The following is a 20,413-nucleotide window of genomic DNA, read 5'->3' as shown; positions in this document are numbered from 1 at the left end:
TGTGTGTGTGTCTGTCTGTCTGTCTGTCACAAAGCTTGTCCGCACTCTAAGTCGAACATTTCTCATCCGATCTTCACCGAACTTGAACAAAATGTGTTTGACCATAAGACCTCAGCTAAAATCAAAAACTAGCTAAATCCGCCCAGGCACTTTTGAATTATGGCCCTTGAATTAATGATTGGATCCACTTGTCCAGACCGTCTAATTGGATCCACTCTAGACCATCTACAGAAACTAGACATTTTTCATAGGGGCATTTGTGGGAGACATGCGCTTTTCTCAAAAGCATCTCTAGTTTCAGTCCGATATTATCGGTGGACGGACCATCAGGGGAGGTGACTAGAGTCACAAATTGGGACTACACATTAATGTGACAGCTTAATATTTTTCTTGTAGGAAGAAGTGCGATGACGTCAATGTGGGCAACAAATGTTGGTAATGAATGTGGGCAGGTTGCCATGACGGTTCTAACGACCAGTGAAGGTGAGGGCCTGGCCAACATGATCACAGGTCTCTGTCGTAGATATCACTTGGCAGGAGTTCCTGCACCACGGCTCCTTTATGTTGACAGGGACTGCTGTGGCAACAGTTGTGTCCTTAAATACTTCAGCTGGCCATTCCTGATTGTGAGGTATAAACTTGTGTTTCAATGCTTTATTTTGTACATTTTCATGTTAGCTTTGAGTTTTGCCTGTACATTGGAAGGGTCTTACCACAAATCTTTTGAAAGTCAGGGAAAAATGGAATCTGTGAGCCCACACGCTTAGCTCAATAGGTAAGAGCGTTGGTCTATGGATCTCGGGTCGCGAGTTCGATCCTCGGGCGGGGCGTATGTTCTCCGTGACTGTTTGATAAACGACATTGTGTCTGATATCATTAGTCCTCCACCTCTGATTCATGTGGGGAAGTTGGCAGTTACTTGAGGAGAACGGGTTTGTACTGGTACAGAATCCAGGAACACTGGTTTCGTTAACTGCCCGCTGTTACATGACTGAAATACTGTTGAAAAACGACGTTAAACCCAAAACAAACAAACAAATGGAATCTGTGGGTCATTTTTTTTTTTTTTTTTTTTGTTCAGTGGCTGTGGAAGTGTTCAAGCAATATTTATATGCATTGTCTAACACATTTTAGTGTCATTTGTACAAACATGATTTTAATGTGTTTCAATCAATTTCCTTTTTGTTAACTTTGATTTTTTTGTACTTACAAATTAAAGTTTGTTATATCTGAAGCGAAAAAAACATAAAAGAATGGTATGAATGGTTGTAAGGGAGGAGGAGGCAGAGACGTTGCCGCCCCAATATTTCGGCCTGGAGAAGCAATACGGCGATTCAATATTTTTGAAAATATCCAGATTTTTTCAGTATCTTCCAATGCTCCAAGTTAGAGGGGGCGAAATGGCTGGAATCAACAAGAAGCCGCCAATGAAATAACTTTTTTTAAATTGAATTAAAAGGTTGTTGAGTGTGAAAGTCTACATAGGGCAGCGACATGTCAGTTAAGAAATAGAAAGTTTTCTTTTCAAATAGCTGGTTATACTTGAACGTAATAAGTGAAGTTTTGCTCAATACAAGTTAAGCGCCGACAAAAGCTGTAAAAGCTGTTTCCAAATCCGATGCTAATAAGTAATTATGTCTCCCCCAGGAGACATATTGTTTTTGCCCTGTCCGTCCGTCCGTACGTCACACTACATTTCCGAGCAATAACTGGAGAACCATTTGACCTAGAACCTTCAAACTTTATAGGGTTGTAGGGCTGCTGGAGTAGAAGACCCCTATTGATTTTGGGGTCACTCTGTCAAAGGTCAAGGTCACAGGGGCCTGAACATTGAAAACCATTTCCGATCAATAACTAGAGAACCACTTGACCCAGAATGTTGAAACTTCATAGGATGATTGGTCATGAAGAGTAGATGACCCCTATTGATTTTGGGGTCACTCGGTCAAAGGTCAAGGTCACAGGGGCCTGAACATTGAAAACCATTTCCGATCAATAACTAGAGAACCACTTGACCCAGAATGTTGAAACTTCATAGGATGATTGTTCATGAAGAGTAGATGACCCCTATTGATTTTGGGGTCACTCCGTCAAAGGTCAAGGTCACAGGGGCCTGAACATTGAAAACCATTTCCGATCAATAACTAGAGAACCACTTGACCCAGAATGTTGAAACTTCATAGGATGATTGGTCATGAAGAGTAGATGATCCCTATTGATTTTGGGGTCACTCCGTCAAAGGTCAAGGTCACAGGGGCCTGAACATTGAAAACCATTTCCGATCAATAACTAGAGAACCACTTGACCCAGAAAGTTGAAACTTCATAGGATGATTGATCATGAAGAGTAGATGACCCCTATTGATTTTGGGGTCACTCCATCAAAGGTCAAGGTCACAGGGGCCTGAACATGGAAAACCATTTCCGATCAATAACTGGAGAACCACTTCACCCAGATTGTTGAAACTTCATAGGATGATTGTACATGCAAAGTAGATGACCCCTATCGATTTTGGGGTCACTCCATTAAAGGTCAAGGTCACAGGGGCCTGAACATTGAAAACCATTTCCGGTCAGTAACTTGAGAACCACTTGACCCAGAATGTTGAAACTTAATAGGATGATTGGTCATGCAGAGTAGATGACCCCTAACGATTTTGGGGTCACTCTGTGAAAGGTCAAGGCCACAGGGGCCTGAACATTGAAAACCATTTCCGGTCAGTAACTTGAGAACCACTTGACCCAGAATGATGAAACTTCATAGGATGATTGGTCATGCAGAGTAGATGACCCACTAACGATTTTGGGGTCACTCTATTAAAGGTCAAGGCCACAGGGGCCTGAACATGGAAAACCATTTCCCAATCAATAACTTGAGAACCTCTCAACCCAGAATGTTGAAACTTCATAGGATGATTGTTCATACAGAGTAAATGACCCCTATTGTTTTTGGGGTCACTCCGTTAAAGGTCAAGGTCACAGGGGCCTGAACATTGATAACCAGTTCCGATCAATAACTTGAGAACCACTTGACCCAGAATGTTGAAACTTCATAGGATGATTGAACATGCAGAGTAGATGACCCCTATTGATTTTGGAGTCAGTCAATTAAAGGTCAAGGTCACAGTGGCCTGTTCATGTAAAATCATTTTTTGGAAATAACTTGAGAACCACTTGACCTACAATGTTGAAACTTAATAGGATGATTGGACATTCAGAGTAGATGACCCCTATTTATTTTGAGGTCACTTGATCAAAGGTCAAGGTCACAGGAGCCTGAACAGTGACTTGAGAACCACTAGGCCCAGAGTGTTGAAATTTAGCGGGATGACTGGACATGCCAAGTAGATGATCCCTATTGCAGCCAACCATCAGTGTCTCTTTGACTTTCGCTCCTGGCCCCTATTGACTTCTTGCCTATAGGACTTTGCATTTGGGGAGACTTGCGCTTTTTTACAAAAGCATTTTCTAGTTACTATAAGTTTTAAAAATGAATTTAATTTATCAACAGATCATCAGTCGTGAATCAGAAATAGTTAATTCTAATCAGGGAATAATTTTCAAAGCGTTCAGAAGTCTCCTAAATGGTATTGACACAAGAACAGTTCAACTCAAAATAACAATATCAGAACACCTGGTTTGGCAGACACTCAATTCGCCCGCCAGCTTAGCTCAGTAGGTAAGAGCGTTGGTCTACGGATTTCGGGGTCGCGAGTTCGATCCTCGGGCGGGGCGTATGTTCCCCGTGACTATTTGATAAACGACATTGTGTCTGAAATCATTAGTCCTCCACCTCTGATTCATGTGGGGAAGTTGGCAGTTGCTTGCGGAGAACAGGTTTGTACTGGTACAGAATACAGGAATACTGGTTAGGTTAACTGCCCGCCATTACATGACTGAAATACTGTTGAAAAACGGCGTTAAACCCAAAACAAACAAAAAAAAAAAGCAGACACTCAAAATTCCGTTGAACTAATTTTAGAATTAATTTCAGTAAACACTTTGTTATTTTGAAGTAAATGCCTTCTTGATAAAAATGTTTACATGGTCTCTAAAAACACGGAAAACTCATTACTTCATGTGTCATTTGATCCAGTTAATTAATGGTGAGTTTATGTGTATTATCTAAATTATAACGTCTACAACTATTACATTGAAAAATAGAATAATAATGTATATTATTTAACATTCATAGACGTATTATTACATGATACACTTTTATCTGCCATTTGTGGCGTCTAAACGTCAACGTCCATTTGGCGCGTCAACGTCATTTCCGTATTTCACGTATCGTGTATTTTATTGTCAACTGAAGAAGCTTATTAAAGCGAAACATGTTTTGACAAAACTGTGTTGGTTTATGAATTTTCAACATCATTATTTCTGATACAAATTTCAAAATTTTTCTCACTGCCTGGGAGGGGACACCCCTCACATATCCACCCCATTAATGTCTCCCGTCGCCCAAATGTCATACACCTTGCGACGCGCCTGGGAGGCTGAAAATACCGTGGTATTGGTCAGTGAAAAGTATGGTTAAGTCTGGGAAAAATCAGTGAAAGTCCAGGGAATTTTATTTTCTCAACTAAATGGCAGCCTTGGACATTATATTCCTTATGCGAGATGTATGGAAGTATTTTTTTAACTGTGGAAAACAGATTTCTGTATAACATGTATATGTTATGTTTATAATTCTATATCTTTACAGGTTGGACATATGGCATTTTATGAGACGGTTGTCTGTCGGTTGCACAACAGACGCCCATCCTTTATATGGGACGTTCAAGTGGGAAGATGAAGATGTTAGTCTTCTCAAATGAGCAAAGAGGGCAGAGATGATCCAACAACACATACCAAGTCCATCTGAGTCTGATGTGCTCTGAAGCATTAAGAAGGACGAGCTTGCTTTACACTGCCGCCGCATCACAAGAGGCACACAGGAAACAACAACATTGATCACACAACTGATCCAATCCCTAGAAGGTGACAAAGGACTTGATGTTCTTGGTGTGCCTCTTATTGACTCTCTCAAGATGCAGCAGATCTGGGCTCAGCAGAGTCACCACGTTGCGTGCCTGCAGGATCCAGATGGTGTCCAACTCTACACACAGGTTGGAACAATAAGAAAGGGTGGTGTGGAATGGCCGAAGTAGAGATGCGCTAGAGGTTCGACTTCATTGGAAAGTTTCCATCTACACATGAACCGCTTCATACCAGGTATAATTAATCAATTTTTGAAAAGTTCTCTTTGTGAAAGGGTACTTCAGTTTCTGGTGGTTCAAAATGGTTCTTCAGTTAGAAAGATTTGATGGTCCTGAAAACACACTGGTCTTGGGTCAGCAGACCAGTGTTATTGTTGAGCCCTGACGGGGAGGGAGAATTATTTGGATCATCCTGCTGGTTGGTGACCTGCTCAGATGATTGCTTTCTAAGAATATCGAACTAAGATTTTTTTCATTCAGTGTTACACAGATTTCATACTTTGATAAGTGTAGGCTATTTTAACTGTAAATTATCCTAATATGCTGTTTCGTTTAAAACACACTTATACTAAAGTGATGCCACATTATTGTCAAATGACAATATTTATTGGGCGGACAATAAAGAGTGCTACTATAGCTACCATACTTTTCCGTTAAGGGCATAAACGCAAGAATATTTAACTATGGCTATGGCCTTGTCAAATTATAATGACCATTGGCATATCAGTGGGATTTCAAACAAGCATGTCATGCAATACTACACTGCCTCACATTATTATTTCTGTTTTTACTGCAGAACTTTAAAAGACATGAAATTTTTTTGTAAACATTTTGCAGGGACATTGGCGAGTGATGTCAACTTCCAAGTCTTCCTTTTGGATGGAGTCCACCGGTGGAACCAGGATCGACAGAAGGAGATAACCACACTGGAAAACAAGGCACCACTGTCGTATGATGGCATTCTACAACACTCAGTCAATCAGTTGGCAAATGTGGTGCTTGGCAAAGAGATTTTTCCAGACTTCACAATACCTGGAACATACACGGGTATGTCAGTTATTGTTTTTAACTTAATGTCTCAGCTTCATTTATCTGAATTCCAGCTACTTATGCAATGAAAATGCTGCCAGGTCATAATAGATGAATACATTCTCCTGCAAAGTCATTAACTTTCCATGAAATGGGCAGGAATATCCGAGTTGTTTTTTAACATGAACCTTGTATCCATTTAAATTTTCATTCAAATTTGTATTTCCTCAAGTTCAAGTAGTGGCAAAGTTCAAAGTGATTGCCACTTGTCAAAACATTAGCAGAGAAATCACTTTACCATTAATTGAAATAAAAGAAACATCAAGCTATTGGTAAACAATTACAAAACACAACATAAAACTGTCAATATCACTTTTTTCTAGGGTGCCTCATGGAAATGAATTTAAGGAAACAGAATTGTTACTACAACAGTGATAATTACAGGTCAAGCCCTGCGAGTCTGTTTTGAATTTTGCTCACTTCATTTAAAACTAACCTTGGGGCACAAGTAAAACCTACATATACCAACATTTCCAAAATATTAATTAAGTAATCTAAAAAGTGAAAAAATGGTTATGGTTGGAATAAAGTGAATACTCTATGAAAAGGAGTTAATCTATTATGGGTCTAATACCTTGAATTAACCAAATGACACTGATGTTACTGTTCAAGACGAAGTGTTATTAGACATTTCTAACGTTAACGTAAATCGGAAACGGATTACTGAATCCGTAAATATTATTTGCAAATAATGGTCTAAGGGAGATACTATTGCATTACTATTAGATGAAATTGTCTCCCGTAGACCACAAATTAGCCTAAAATTTTACGGATTCAGTATTCCGTTTCGTAATTACGTTTACGTTAGAAAGGTCTATTAGGCGGTTCATATGTATTTTAAATGTAATGACTGCTTTGGATAAGAAACTCGAGTATAGGTTTAGTGTATTTATATGCAGGTGAATTTATGGTAACAGCTGCTTTGTTTATGAAACTCAAGTTTAGTTATAGTGCAAGTATTTATTTTGCAGGTGAACTTATCGGTTCAGAGTATTTTTACTCTCAGTCAACAGGCACAACTGTCAGGTATAAGGAGGCGGAACAGTCCATGGAAGAAGAGGAGGATGTGGAGGAGGATAGTACTGTCGAGGAAGATGACAGCTACGACGAGCCTGCTATTGACGACTTGACTGTTCCAACACTTGCCACTACCAATATACAAAGACAGTCTGAGCCGGGAAGAATGTGCGTCCGTATTCCAACAGAGGAGGACCGGCAGTTCCAGCAGGAACTTAACCAACATTTAGGTTTGTCAAGGTTTTCACCTCAACTAGTCGAAGTATATGGAGAGGTATTCTACTATTCTACTCAACGTCAGTGTCTTTCCACGTCCCTGGCTTGGTATAAGTTTCTTTTACCCTTTATCTTTTTTCTCCTTATCTGTAATTATTTGATTGATTTGCTTTATACTTAACAGTTTTTCCTTATCATCTCCCTAATCATATGGCACAAGTGTCATAACTATCACAGCAACAGTTTATGAATTATCTCCCATTTTTATATCCCAAAAGGGACATATTATGTTTTAACCACGGTGTCCTTCTGTCTTTCTCCATCCATCTGTTAGCAACTTGTGTCCGCTGTGTAACTCCTGAACCCGTTTATGGATTTCAAAAAAAAATACATAAATACTCACCACACACAGACAATGTGCAGAGTGCATGTTTTGGATGTCTCTCTCCAAGGTCAAGGTCACAGGTGTCAAAGGTCATATATGACTTTGCTTTGTGCATATTGCACTGCATTGTGGTATCTTGCATTTATTTGGCAGATCACATTTTTGTTGAAAAGTAACAGTGAACCATAATTTGTCGTAGATTCGTGTATAGGCAATTTCGCTAGATATTTATACAGCAATTTAATATTTTTGACACAGACTCAAGCTGTTGAGCAATATCTTCAGCCATCATTGGAGTCATTAAACAGTTCATTGACAGATCAAGTTTCCTCAGATATGCCCAGATATGCCCAGTTTCACTACCTCGCATTGAAATAGTCTAGTGCACTGTCTTCTTTGACAGCTGTTGCTTTTTGACTGCTTTGACTGGTGTCCAGAAATTTACGGGTTATTTATTGTATGCCATTATTAGAAGTTCAATATCTCCTTAATAAGGAAAACCCGAACAAAACGCTGTCAGGCGTGACCTGCTTGTTGTCGACTTAAGTTGACATGCTACATAAACTTTTTATAATGCATAAATACATTGAATTAATCAGTACAAAAATGAAAACATATTGTAGTAATTCTTGTTATTTTTTCTGTCTGCAGTCCTACTTTTTTCCTTTTTAATCTGTCTTTTGTGAACTTCTGACAAAATATATTTTGCATCTTGTGAGTAATATGAAGAATTTTGCCCACTTATTACAGTATGTTTTATTAGCTCACCTGTCACATAGTGACAAGGTGAGCTTTTGTGTTCACCCTTTGTCCGTCGTCAGTCCGTGCGTCCGTCAACAATTTCTTGTCTGCACGATAGTGGTTTCATTTATGATTTTATTTTAACCAAACTTGCACACAACTTGTATCACCATAAGATCACGGTTCCTTTCTTGAACTGGCCAGATCCCACTATGGGTTCCAGAGTTATGGCCCCTGAAAGGTCCAAAATTAGCTATTTTGACCTTGTCTGCACAACAGCAGCTTTATTTATGATTTGATTTTTACCAAACTGGCACACAACTTGTATCACCATAAGATCTTGGTCCTTTCTTGAACGGGCGAGATTCCTTTATAGGTTCCAGAGTTATGGCCCCTGAAAGGACCAGAATGAGCTATTTTGACCTTGTCTGCACAATAGCAGCTTCATTTATGATTTTATATTAACCAAACTTGCACACAACTTGTATCACCATAAGATCACGGTTCCTTTCTTGAACTGGCCAGATCCCATTATGGGTTCACGAGTTATTGCCCCTGAAAAGGCCAAAATCAGCTATTTTGACCTTTTCTGCACAATAGCAGCTTTATTTATGATTTGATTTTTACCAAACTGGCACACAACTTGTATCACCAGAAGATCTTGGTTCCTTTCTTGAACTGGCCGGATTCCTTTATGGGTTCCAGAGTTATGGCCCCTGAAAGGGCCAGAATTAGCTATTTTGACCTTGTCTGCACAATAGCAGCTTCATTTATGATTTTATTTTAACCAAACTTGCACATAACTTGTATCACCATAAGATCCCGGTTCCTTTCTTGAACTGGCCGGATTCCATTATGGGTTCCAGAGTTATGGCCCCTGAAAGGGCCAGAATTAGCTATTTTGACCTTGTCTGCACAATAGCAGCTTCATTTATGATTTTATTTTAACCAAACTTGCACATAACTTGTATCACCATAAGATCCCGGTTCCTTTCTTGAACTGGCCGGATTCCATTATGGGTTCCAGAGTTATGGCCCCTGAAAGGGCCAGAATTAGCTATTTTGACCTTGTCTGCACAATAGCAGCTTCATTTATGATTTTATTTTAACCAAACTTGCACATAACTTGTATCACCATAAGATCCCGGTTCCTTTCTTGAACTGGCCGGATTCCATTATGGGTTCCAGAGTTATGGCCCCTGAAAGGGCCAGAATTAGCTATTTTGACCTTATCTGCACAATAGCAGCTTCATTTATGATTTTATTTTAACCAAACTTGCACATAACTTGTATCACCATAAGATCCCGGTTCCTTTCTTGAACTGGCTAGATTCCATTATGGGTTCCAGAGTGATGGCCCCTGAAAGGGCCAAAATTAGCTATTTTGACCTTGTCTGCACAAGAGCAGCTTCATTTATGATTTGAATTTAATCAAACTTGCACAAAACTTGTGTCACCATAAGATCTCGGTTCCTTTGTTGAACCAGCCAGATCCCATAATGGGTTCCAGAGTTAGGGCAGTCTGAGTCCATAGCTCCTGTCCAAACAGTTCCAAGGCAGTCTGAGTCCATAGTTCCTGTCCAAGGCAGTCTGAGTCCATAGTTCCTGTCCAAACAGTTCCAAGGCAGTCTGAGTCCATAGTTCCTGTCCAAACAGTTCCAAGGCAGTCTGAGTCCATAGTTCCAAGGCAGTCTGAGTCCATAGTTCCTGTCCAAACAGTTCCAAGGCAGTCTGAGTCCATAGTTCCTGTCCAAACAGTTCCAAGGCAGCCTGAGTCCATAGTTCCTGTCCAAACAGTTCCAAGGCAGCCTTCAACAGCTACTTCCAGTAAGTAAATAGTGTAGATGACTATTTTGAACTCATTTCTTGTGGGTTATTTGGTGGTGGGGGGGAGCAAGGTCCCAGTTACAGTAAAGTGTATCTCAAAATTACAGATGCATTTTAGGCATCTTTTTTTATGTCTGGACTTGAAATGGAACTGTGTCATGTTGGTAAATATTTTATTGTAGAAAATAAATGGTTGCCACAGTTGATGTTACATTTCAGAAAATGCATGTAAATGAAAAATAATGAGAAATTTCAAAACTACGGTTTCATTCAAGTGGCATAAATATACCATGCAGGAAAATGTATACCCTTTGGGAAATACGAAGGATATACTGTATTGCTAGCATTTCTGGTGGAGATTTCATTTTGGCAATATTAGCGCAAACAGAAACAAAACTAAAAAAATAAAACTTGGCCAACTTATATTAAAAAAAAATTTAACTTTAGATGATGTATTGCTGCAAACATTATGTAACGATTACTGGGTTTATCGGACATGCTTCAATTACTAGGTGAAACCAGTTTCAAATTTGCAAAACCGTAAAACGCTCTTGAACAGTAAACATATCCCACAGTCCAAGTAAACTGTATATTAGCTCTAATTCACTTTGCATCCTTGACAGCAACATAGACCCACAGTATATTTCTGCTGAAACACATCTATAAAATCAATAGTCTGTGATTATCCTGTTGTTGATTTATTCAGAAATACACCAAAATATGACTTATTATCAATCCGACTGCTTCCTCAGTAGATATCGCTTCTATCAGGTCCATAATATTAGTTACACTGCTTGTTGGTGACAGGATATGGGATATATGCTGTTGAGGAAATCCATATCTCTTGAGCCTGATATGGATTTTGGAGACAGCATATATCCAATATCCTGTCGCCAACAAGCAGTGTAACAATTTTATCTTGCAGACTACCTTTTACATTCTCCCTGTAATTGTACCCCCCGACAACAAAGTTGTAAGGGGGGGTATACTGGTTTCAGGATGTCTGTCTGTCTGTCCGTCTGTCTGTCTGTCCATAGACGCAATCTTGTGTGCACCATCTCTCCTTATCCCCTTGACAGAATTTAATGAAACTTCACACAAGTGATCAGTACCAACAGTAGTTGTGCATGGGGCATGTTAGGTTCTTTTAGAAAAAAAATTTGCAGAGTTATGGGACTTTGTTTTTTGTTACTATACTATATACATAGACACAATCTTGTGCACACCATCTCTCCTCATCCCCTTGACACAATTTAATGAAACTTCACACAAGTGATCAGTAACAACAGTAGTTGTGCATGGGGCATGTTAGGTTCTTTCAGAAAAAATATTTGCAGAGTTATGGGACTTTGTTTTTTGTTACTATACTATATACATAGACACAATCTTGTGCGCACCATCTCTCCTCATCCCCTTGACACAATTTAATGAAACTTCACACAAGTGATCAGTAACAACAGTAGTTGTGCATGGGTCATGTTAGGTTCTTTCAGTGACAAAAATTGCAGAGTTATGGGACTTTGTTTCTTGTTAACATACTATGTACATACAGTCTGCATATGCAATCTTGTGCGTGCCTAATCTACCAAACCCTTGCACACAATTTAATGAAACTTCACACAAGTGATCAGTACAAACCCTAGTTGTGCATGGTGCATGTTACATTCTTTTAGATAAATATTCTGCATAGTTATGGGACTTTGTTTTTTGTTACTACAGTAAACCTCACTTATAAGGAACTCGGATATTAGGAACACTCCGTTATAAGGAACAGTTTTCAATTTCCCGATCTAATTCCTTCTTTATTCAATGTAAAAATCCTCGGTTATAGGGAACTCGGTTATAAGGAACACTCGGTTATAAGGAACACTTTTTCCAGTCCCAAAGTACGAAAATCAATGGAAAACCCCTCGGTTATAGCGAACAGACTTAAAGAATGAAAATTATTGAAAACCAGAAATAAACATGAGAATCGCTGATGACGTCAGAGTAACGTCGGCACTTTTTTGTGCTTTCATGTTCATGTATAAACACAATTTTTTTCATTTCTATGATCTTATGTTTGTTAATTCACAGATACGAAAAATAGAAAATATGCAATATAATCATTAGATGTATTTCATGTTAACAATAGTAAACGAAAATCAGTCACGGTTACGGTCACATTCACCAAACCTTGGATTTTAATATTGGTCATTATTAGTCTAGTTTCCTGAAGATGGAAATATCCTAAATAAATGTGCTAATTACGTGTGATTAACAATGGCAAACAGTCCAGTTTACCAAATTTCTAATTGTAAAAAATATAGCAGGTGCTAAAATGGACAATAGCAAAACTATAGGTATAGGCCTAATTTACCCTTTAACCTATGACGTTGTTGTCCAGTGTGTGCAAAATTTAAAAAAATGAACATTTATTTTATATTAATATTGATGCCTCTTCACATAACATGCAATCGAGGAAATTGAAGGAAGTTACTGCAACATTTCTTACAGTCATAATGTAGCGCTCTTTAAAATAAAGAAGATAGAAATAACTGACAAAAATTAAACAAAATTTTGTCACATAAAGATTCATAGTCGGCCTAGAGGATGAACACATAGCCCTTTCAAACGCCGGTCAAATAGTGTTTGCTATACAAATAAAAAATTAATTGTGTTCTTTATACATACCTCGGTTACAAGGAACTAGTTCGCTATACGGATATAAGGAACCTCGGTTATAAGGAACAATTTTTAGAGGTCCCAAGCTGTTCCTTATAAGCGAGGTTTACTGTATACTGTATACATACAGTCTATATACATACAGTCTACATAATTATGCAATCTTGTGTGCGTCAAATTGCAATGTACTGTGTCAGTGCATGCGGGGGGTACATTCATCACCTTTAGTGATAGCTCTAGTAAACATAATTTTTATATTAATAAAGCTACTTACAGTTACAGTGCTGACTAGAATTCTGCAATCTTTTCTGCTCTGATCATGCTTTGATTATAGTTGATAAACACCAGCCATAAAATGCAAAATGAACTGTATTTTGACTGAATCACAAAACACAGAAGCTCATTTATACAGGTCATGAACTGGTTTTCAAAAACTTTTAAGGTCCATCCTTTCGAAAAATCATCACATTACACGATGTCAGACATGTCTTAAAACTTTGGCTTTCGTCCTGTTTCCTTTCTCTTGCAAGTAGATTAAATGATCCTACAACAATCTGCTGTCTTACGAATATGTTAATCCCCTTGATTTACGATGATTTAACTAAAACATCATTTCAACCTGGCAATCGTGGCCTTCCCATACAGAGTTACTGTTCTGTTCTTCTATTGCCACTAACTTCACGAACATAATTTAGATAGGAAAAAATAGAACGGCAAGAAAACGCTAAATTTTTTATCTCTGAAATGATATCTATAGCTGGAGCTTATAATCTGACTTGATTCAATTATGCTAGCGATGTGGCAGCCATTTTGTTTTTAATCAAAATTCATATCTGAAATGTACTTGCAGAATATGGAATATATCCTGTCTCCACGTGACGTCTATTGACCAAATGCAAGAATCTTGTAGGAGGCAAGATAAATACACATATCAACACATCAAAATGCAGTAACTGTGTATTAATTCTTAATATGAAATTAGGTGCTACCTAAAAGGCAGAGCTCCCTGAAAAATCACAGTGCCCCTTTAAAATTAAAGGAGTGGTGTCGGAATTGTCTGGAATTATAGATTCGTTTAGGAAGTTTATGTTCTATTAGATCTATTAAAATTATAAGTATTAATGATAATCCATGATTTCTGAATGCATGTTTTAGACTGCATCAAATTTAATTCTTGACATGTGAAATACTCGTAAGATATTCTGTATATAATTAAAAGAAAGTTCGATATAGATTAAAATCTGCACCAAGATAAAGAAGAAAACGTATTTGAATAATTTCTGTTATTATTATTAAAACGTACTGCATCAACAATTTTACATATTAAATTATTATTATACATTGTACTGGAAGCCAGTCACAAATGATAACCCCTTCAAATTGAAAAGCTTCAAAGCTAACAGAATCTCATTAGGCCAATAGCTGAAGGAATTCTGTCTCTTTGCGTGTGAATGTTTGGCAATAAGGACTTAATGTAAAAAGTTAATGTTTCAATTCCAAAGTTAATAGAAATTAGAATTTACGTAATCCTGGAAATGACTATTGTAATTCTTTTAACCTTTAGCATGCTAGATAAATTGTCGTCTGCTGGAAATGTCGTCTGCTAAAATTGTAAAGTTCATTCAATTTGCTTCAAAATTGGAAGAAATATTGTCAGAGTAGCAAACAGCTTGGAACCTGATTAAATCGGCGTCTGATCTGGTTCCAAGCCTGCAGCAGGCTAAGGGTTAAATGTCATTATTGTCAAATTTTGGTTCTTTCTGAAAGGAAGAATGATTGTGTCCAACTTTCAGTCAAAAATACTGCTATAATAGACGCCTGGTATGGGAAAATTACAATCATTTACATGACTGTACAAAGCTTGTTTTAAACCCAAAAGACTAGCAATTTTTAAAAGTTAATGATCAGAATTTTACCTGAGAAAAACAGTGTATGCCGAAATTCTCGAAAAACCCTGTTTATTTACTAATCTTCTAAGTTAACATTTTTATAGCTTTTTATGGTTAATCTTTTAGCACTATAAAATAGGGATGGTAGTAAGAACCTTTAAATTTATGTTTATTGATAATTCATCGCCAATAGTTTTAGTTTTTTAGATAAACTCTTGTCAGTGATTTTAAAGCTAACGGATGAAATATATGCGAACGGGGAGAAGAGCATTATTTGCTTTTCACAGTTCAATGCCTGTATATTTTGATCCTAAAGCTGTTTTTGTTTTTAAAGTTATGTCTACTGACTACTGCACAGGCACTGCATTGGAGCCTGACATCAAAACTAAACACTTGTTAAATTTCACATGAATGACTTTAGTTATACAATATTTTCAAAACTCATAATAATAGAAAAAAAAACTGAAATAAAAAAAAAGGAATTGAAAAAAAAAAAAAAAATCTGGTCCAGGAGGTTCGAACTCGTGACCTCTGGTTTTCAACGCGAACTCGCTAACCACTACACCACTGTGGAGTTATGACGTCATCATGACAAACATAAGTATATATAATAAAGTTCGGTAATGGCAGCGTGAGGAAAGTCGTTTCAAAGTGAAAATATTGTATTTTATTTCTTTTTTCTTCGTACAAAATGTATTTAGCACTAAATTTTTATTATCAAACGTGCATTTACATTTTTATTCAATATTCAAAGCAGTAAGCGAGACGCTTTTGTCAACTGTAAACAGTGAGCGTCTACTGACGTCTTTACTGATTAATTACTATGTGCATAGAGCACATGAAAAAATCCGAACAACACCAATTCCAAAAAGTACCACGAATTTTCAACTCGATAGTATACACAGTTAGATCTCTCTATTCGTTATTTGTTCATACGTCTAACTGTAATGTGACGCTGTCGGCGCGCCTAGCGGCGCCGGTAGCTCTGCTATAAATAAGTATTTCCTGACCAGTTCATAATTACTTGCAATAATTTGGGGTCAGTAGGTCAAAGGTCAAGGTCACAGTGACCCTGAACAGTTAAACGGTTTCCGGATGATAACTTGAGAACGCTTGAGCCTAGGATCATAAGTTTTGGTACACGGGTGTAACATCATGAAATGCAGGTCAAGTTCGACTTTGAGGTCTGTAGGTCAAAGGTCAAGGTCACAGGGACTCGGAACAGTTAAATGGTTTCCAGATGGTAACTTGAGAATGCTTGGGCCTAGGATCATAAATTTTGGTACACAGGTGTAACATCATGAAATGCAGGTCAAGTTTGACTTTGAGGTCTGTAGGTCGAAGGTCAAGGTCACAGGGACTCGGAACAGTTAAATGGTTTCCGGATGATAACTTGAGAACGCTTGGGCCTAGGACCATAAATTTTGGTACACAGGTGTAGCATCATGAAATGCAGGTCAAGTTTGACTGAGGTCTGTAGGTCAAAGGTCAAGGTCACAGTGACTCAGAACAGTTAAATGGTTTCCGGATGATAACTTGAGAACACTTGGGCCAAGGACCATAACTTTTAGTACACAGGTGTAATATCATGAAATACAGGTCAGGTTCTACTTTGAGGTCAGTAGGTCAAAGGTCAAGGTCACAGTGACTTGGAACATTTAAACGGTTTCCGGATGATAACTTGAGAATGCTTGGGACTAAGATCAGGAAACTTAATCTGGAGGTTGGTCATGTCAAGCAGATGACCCATATTGATTTTGAGTTCCAAAGGTCAAAGGTCATTTAAACCTTTTACGGACAATAACTTGAGAACGCTTGGGCGGAGGATCATGAAACTTCATAGGGAGGTTGATCATGACTAGCAGATGACCTCTGTTGATTTTGTGGTCATTAGGTCAAAGGTCAAGCAAGTTCTCTTTGACATCGGCTAAGTTCTGTGACAAGGCCATATTGTGGGGGTATAATTCGTCACTCTTGTGACATCTCTAGTTTAATGTATTGGCCGCGGCCTATTGTCCAGATAATACAGTATTTGTTAATACACATTTTCTGTGTTATGGCTCAAATATAGTACAGTGTTGGTGAACATTTTTATTTACACAATTTTCCAGAATGTGTTAATCCTGAGCAACCAGTAGAGACCTCTCCTGTCACACAACCAGTAGAGACCTCTCCTGTCACACAACCAGTAGAGACCTCTCCTGTCACAAGTACCTTGAATGAAACAATTCCAGATTATGTAAGTTGAAATTTTGATTAAGTTTGATCATGGAGTCCATTCGAATGTATATTTGAGTTCCACTTAAACCGGTACTAGGGGGCATTACAGATGTTGCACATTTCATTACTGTGAAATCATTAATATTCGTGGAGAACTAATTTTCGTGAATTTCGCGGTTGAGTCAATCCATGAAATTTAATCTCAAATGAACAAGTAAATTTCCGTTCATTTTAGGTTCAAAAGTTGAAATCCACGAATTCATATTAAGCATCTGTTTACAGATTTAATTCCAATCTGTGTCTTTTCTTGTATTATATCTGCCCCTGTCCTTCATCCTCAGTTGTTTTTAGATCACGAGTGTGGACTGGCGGTACCTGATAAAAAGTCTGTGTATTTTACTTTTGTTTGTGATTTCTCTTTGCTTATTATTTCATGCTCATTTTCTGGCTTTTTTTACTTGCAGTGATGTCAATATTTTTGATACGACCAAGAAAGAGCGCCACAGTATTTTACATACTATTTTAGATTAAGGGCATGTAATATGATATTAGATTCAGTATAATTTATAGTAAAACCATATTTAATCACTATTTATGCACTCAATTGGTAAAACATTATAGTCAAATAATTTCACCCGGGCTGCGCTGCGCCCTGCTGAAATTATATGATGTATAATCGCCAACCATGCATAAATAGTGTTAAAGCACTCTTGCAATAAATTGTTTTTTAATTATGTAATAATGTTGTTTTTGGTCCAAGCTAATAACATGAATCTGATACAGTTATTTACAGATCTAACAGCCAATAATGGCTGACATTGAACTTTAAACTTGATATTATTTAAATACGAATTTGTACTTTTAACAGAGTGACATTGGACCAGACAGTATACCAGGATTCAGCAAAGTACAAAACCTCGCCACATTTCTATGTTCTCTTCGTAAGCAGACAGATGGTTTAACAACTGCCCAAGTAAATGAATTAATTCAGCTGTGGAATGCCCTTTCGGACTACGATAAGTCTAGAACTAAGTTCCCACAGAGGTTTTCTTCACCAGGATCAGGCCGTTTCAAAAGTCCAAAAAAAATGGTTGCAATTACAGGGGTTTTTTTTTGCCTGATTTTATAGCCGTTATTCGGTCATGTTCCCAATTGAAAATAGTATCTTTTTTTCCCAATTGAAGCAAAAAAAATCCCAATTCAAAGCCAAAAAAAATCCAAGAAAAATCGATCCATTTTACCGAGAAAAACAGCAAATATGTCTTTACTCCCGCATCTTGATTTGTAAATTCCCGATGAAAAGTCGCCCGCCATCTTGAAATTTGAAAAAATACATCGATATGAAAATAACCGATAATTTAGCGATAAAGTTATAAAAACGTATCAAGTTTACAATGAATCAATTACAAATGCAATGCCCTAGTTATGTTTTCATAAATAATTTGTCAAAATGTTTTTATAAGGCCGAAATTTGAGTTCAAAGTGCCAGGCCGCAAGCGTCACTATACTCCGAAATTTCGAGTTGAAATTTACACAAAATACGTTCGTTCATCTTACATGATATTATTTATTTTGCATTTAGGGGTTATATTTGTCTAGCATTGGATTATGATAATAAAAAGGAAGAGAATTAAGTTTAAATTACCAAATTTTTCGAGTTATATTGGAAAAACAACGGACAGCGACGCTCGCGGGCACCTGTTATAACTCGGAATTCGGATAACATCTTTTCGGATACCAACGTTCAAGCATACTTTATCCTGTTACGTGTGACGGCTTTCTAGCGTTTAATTTTCATTTTGAAGTTTAATGGTGAAATGTTATGCAATCATCGCCTTCTGTAGCACAGTGAAATATCCTGGTGACTTCTGTCAGCAGATAAAAATTGCTGGGAAAAAATGTTGAAAAATGATTGACTCAACTTCTTCCAGACTTACAGTCATTAAAACATTCAGCTTTATATATTTGTGTAAGATGACTTTCTCTTCGAATTATTATAGCTGTGCTTAATTCTGTGATTGTTTTTTTTAAAAATCTGTCGTAGGACAATCTGATCCTGCATTTATTTTTTATTTAATTCTAAAAGCCTTAATTATTAATCATTATCAAAAGCTTGTTAGTGTTAGTTTGATGAAGAACCTATGTGCGGCTGCACGAAGTCGACTTAGCTAAGAGTCACTGGTCAGTCTGATGAGGATATGTATCCACAAAGTCATCAGTCGCTTTCACCAGCACAACTTACCAGGGTTGACTTGTTGACTGTTTCAAGAATATGAAAGTCTATGAAATTGATCTGTAAATCTTATCACACTGAGTTACAGTTAATTAAACATAAAAATCAGTAATTGTGTTCATTTTGGCTTTAACAAGAATGGATATTGAAATTTGTACTTTTTCCCAATTTGGCAAAAATGCCGCGAAAATTCCCAATCCCAGGGGTATGGGTCATGTTCCCAAAATGGTGAGAAAAAACCCTGCAATTGGAGTAACGAGCATAGAAAGGTATGCAATTGCTATCTGTTTTTTTGAAAATTGATATTATGGGAGTGAAAAAATCCTGTCTTTTTTCTTCAAAATAAGCTCCGACTTTTACAAATTGTTGTAAAACTTTACACGATCTTTTAAACAGAAAACAATATTGTAGCATAAAACTGCTGTTCTTGTCACTTTCCCGGGGTGTTTCAACAGGAGAGAAAACATGTGTTAACAGAGATTCTAGCGCTCGCATGCTATTATAACATCTTTTTATATATGCACGTTCTGTGGCAAAGCGTAAATGTCATTCGGCCACAAAACAGATAATAATAATTCAAAACGAAATGACGTCAACGAAAAAAAGGAACTCAGACATTCCCGCGCATTTTGTGGACATTTAATGATGTTGAGTGACATTGTATTCATTTATCACTTTTTAGGTGTTTTATGCTAGAATAGCGTTAGCGCATGTTCATTTCGTGTTATAACATCTGCAGAATCCCTCGGGTACCAACCAATCCCTCGGGATTCTGCAGATGTTATAACACATGCGTTATCCCTACAGCATTAAACCTTCAGTATTTTTTGTGTATTCAGTCATGACAGGCTCCAAGGTCAAGGTCACACTTTGAAGTCAAAGGTTAACCAGGTCTGTTCCCTGTCTGGTCCATAACTGTCATTAATCAAGGGATTTTGAAATTACTTGGCATAAATGTTACTCATAATGAGACAATTTGTCATGTGCAAGATCCAGACCCCTAGCTCTATTGTCAGGGTCACATTTAGAAAGTAAAGGTTAACATGGTCTGTTCCTTATATGGTTCAAAACACTGCAATTGATGAAGGGATTTTAAAATTACTTGGCATAAATGTTCCCTATAAAGACATGAGTTGTCATGCACAAGACCC

The 20,413-nt window shown here is 37.5% G+C and overlaps 1 protein-coding gene across 2 annotated transcripts; it reads left to right on the top strand.

Moving 5' to 3' along the window:
- The first annotated feature begins 400 nt into the window (after positions 1–400).
- On the top strand, positions 401–19,367 carry LOC123538403 (uncharacterized). 2 transcript variants are annotated; one of them, XM_045322484.2, is made up of 6 exons: positions 401–631; positions 4,708–5,216; positions 5,819–6,028; positions 7,042–7,317; positions 16,921–17,048; positions 17,898–19,367. In XM_045322484.2, exons 2-6 carry the CDS (start codon positions 5,198–5,200, stop codon positions 18,156–18,158), a joined length of 894 nt encoding a protein of 297 aa, XP_045178419.2. In that variant the 5' UTR covers positions 401–631; positions 4,708–5,197; the 3' UTR covers positions 18,159–19,367. The 2 variants fall into 2 exon arrangements, with proteins under 2 accessions (XP_045178419.2, XP_053385559.1); XM_053529584.1 differs by lacking the exon at positions 16,921–17,048 and having other exon boundaries at positions 17,898–18,034.
- Positions 19,368–20,413: the final 1,046 nt, after the last annotated feature.

The sequence above is a fragment of the Mercenaria mercenaria genome, chromosome 18 (assembly GCF_021730395.1).
Source record: "Mercenaria mercenaria strain notata chromosome 18, MADL_Memer_1, whole genome shotgun sequence".
NCBI lineage: Eukaryota > Metazoa > Mollusca > Bivalvia > Venerida > Veneridae > Mercenaria > Mercenaria mercenaria.
This window is presented reverse-complemented; position numbering and strand designations above follow the sequence as displayed.

Excerpts from the sequence above, each read along its gene's own strand:
- LOC123538403 (XM_045322484.2), top strand. Across the intron at positions 6,029-7,041 it reads AATACCTGGAACATACACGG|GTGAACTTATCGGTTCAGAG; the intron begins GTATGTCAGTTA and ends TTTATTTTGCAG. Across the intron at positions 17,049-17,897 it reads ATGAAACAATTCCAGATTAT|AGTGACATTGGACCAGACAG; the intron begins GTAAGTTGAAAT and ends TACTTTTAACAG.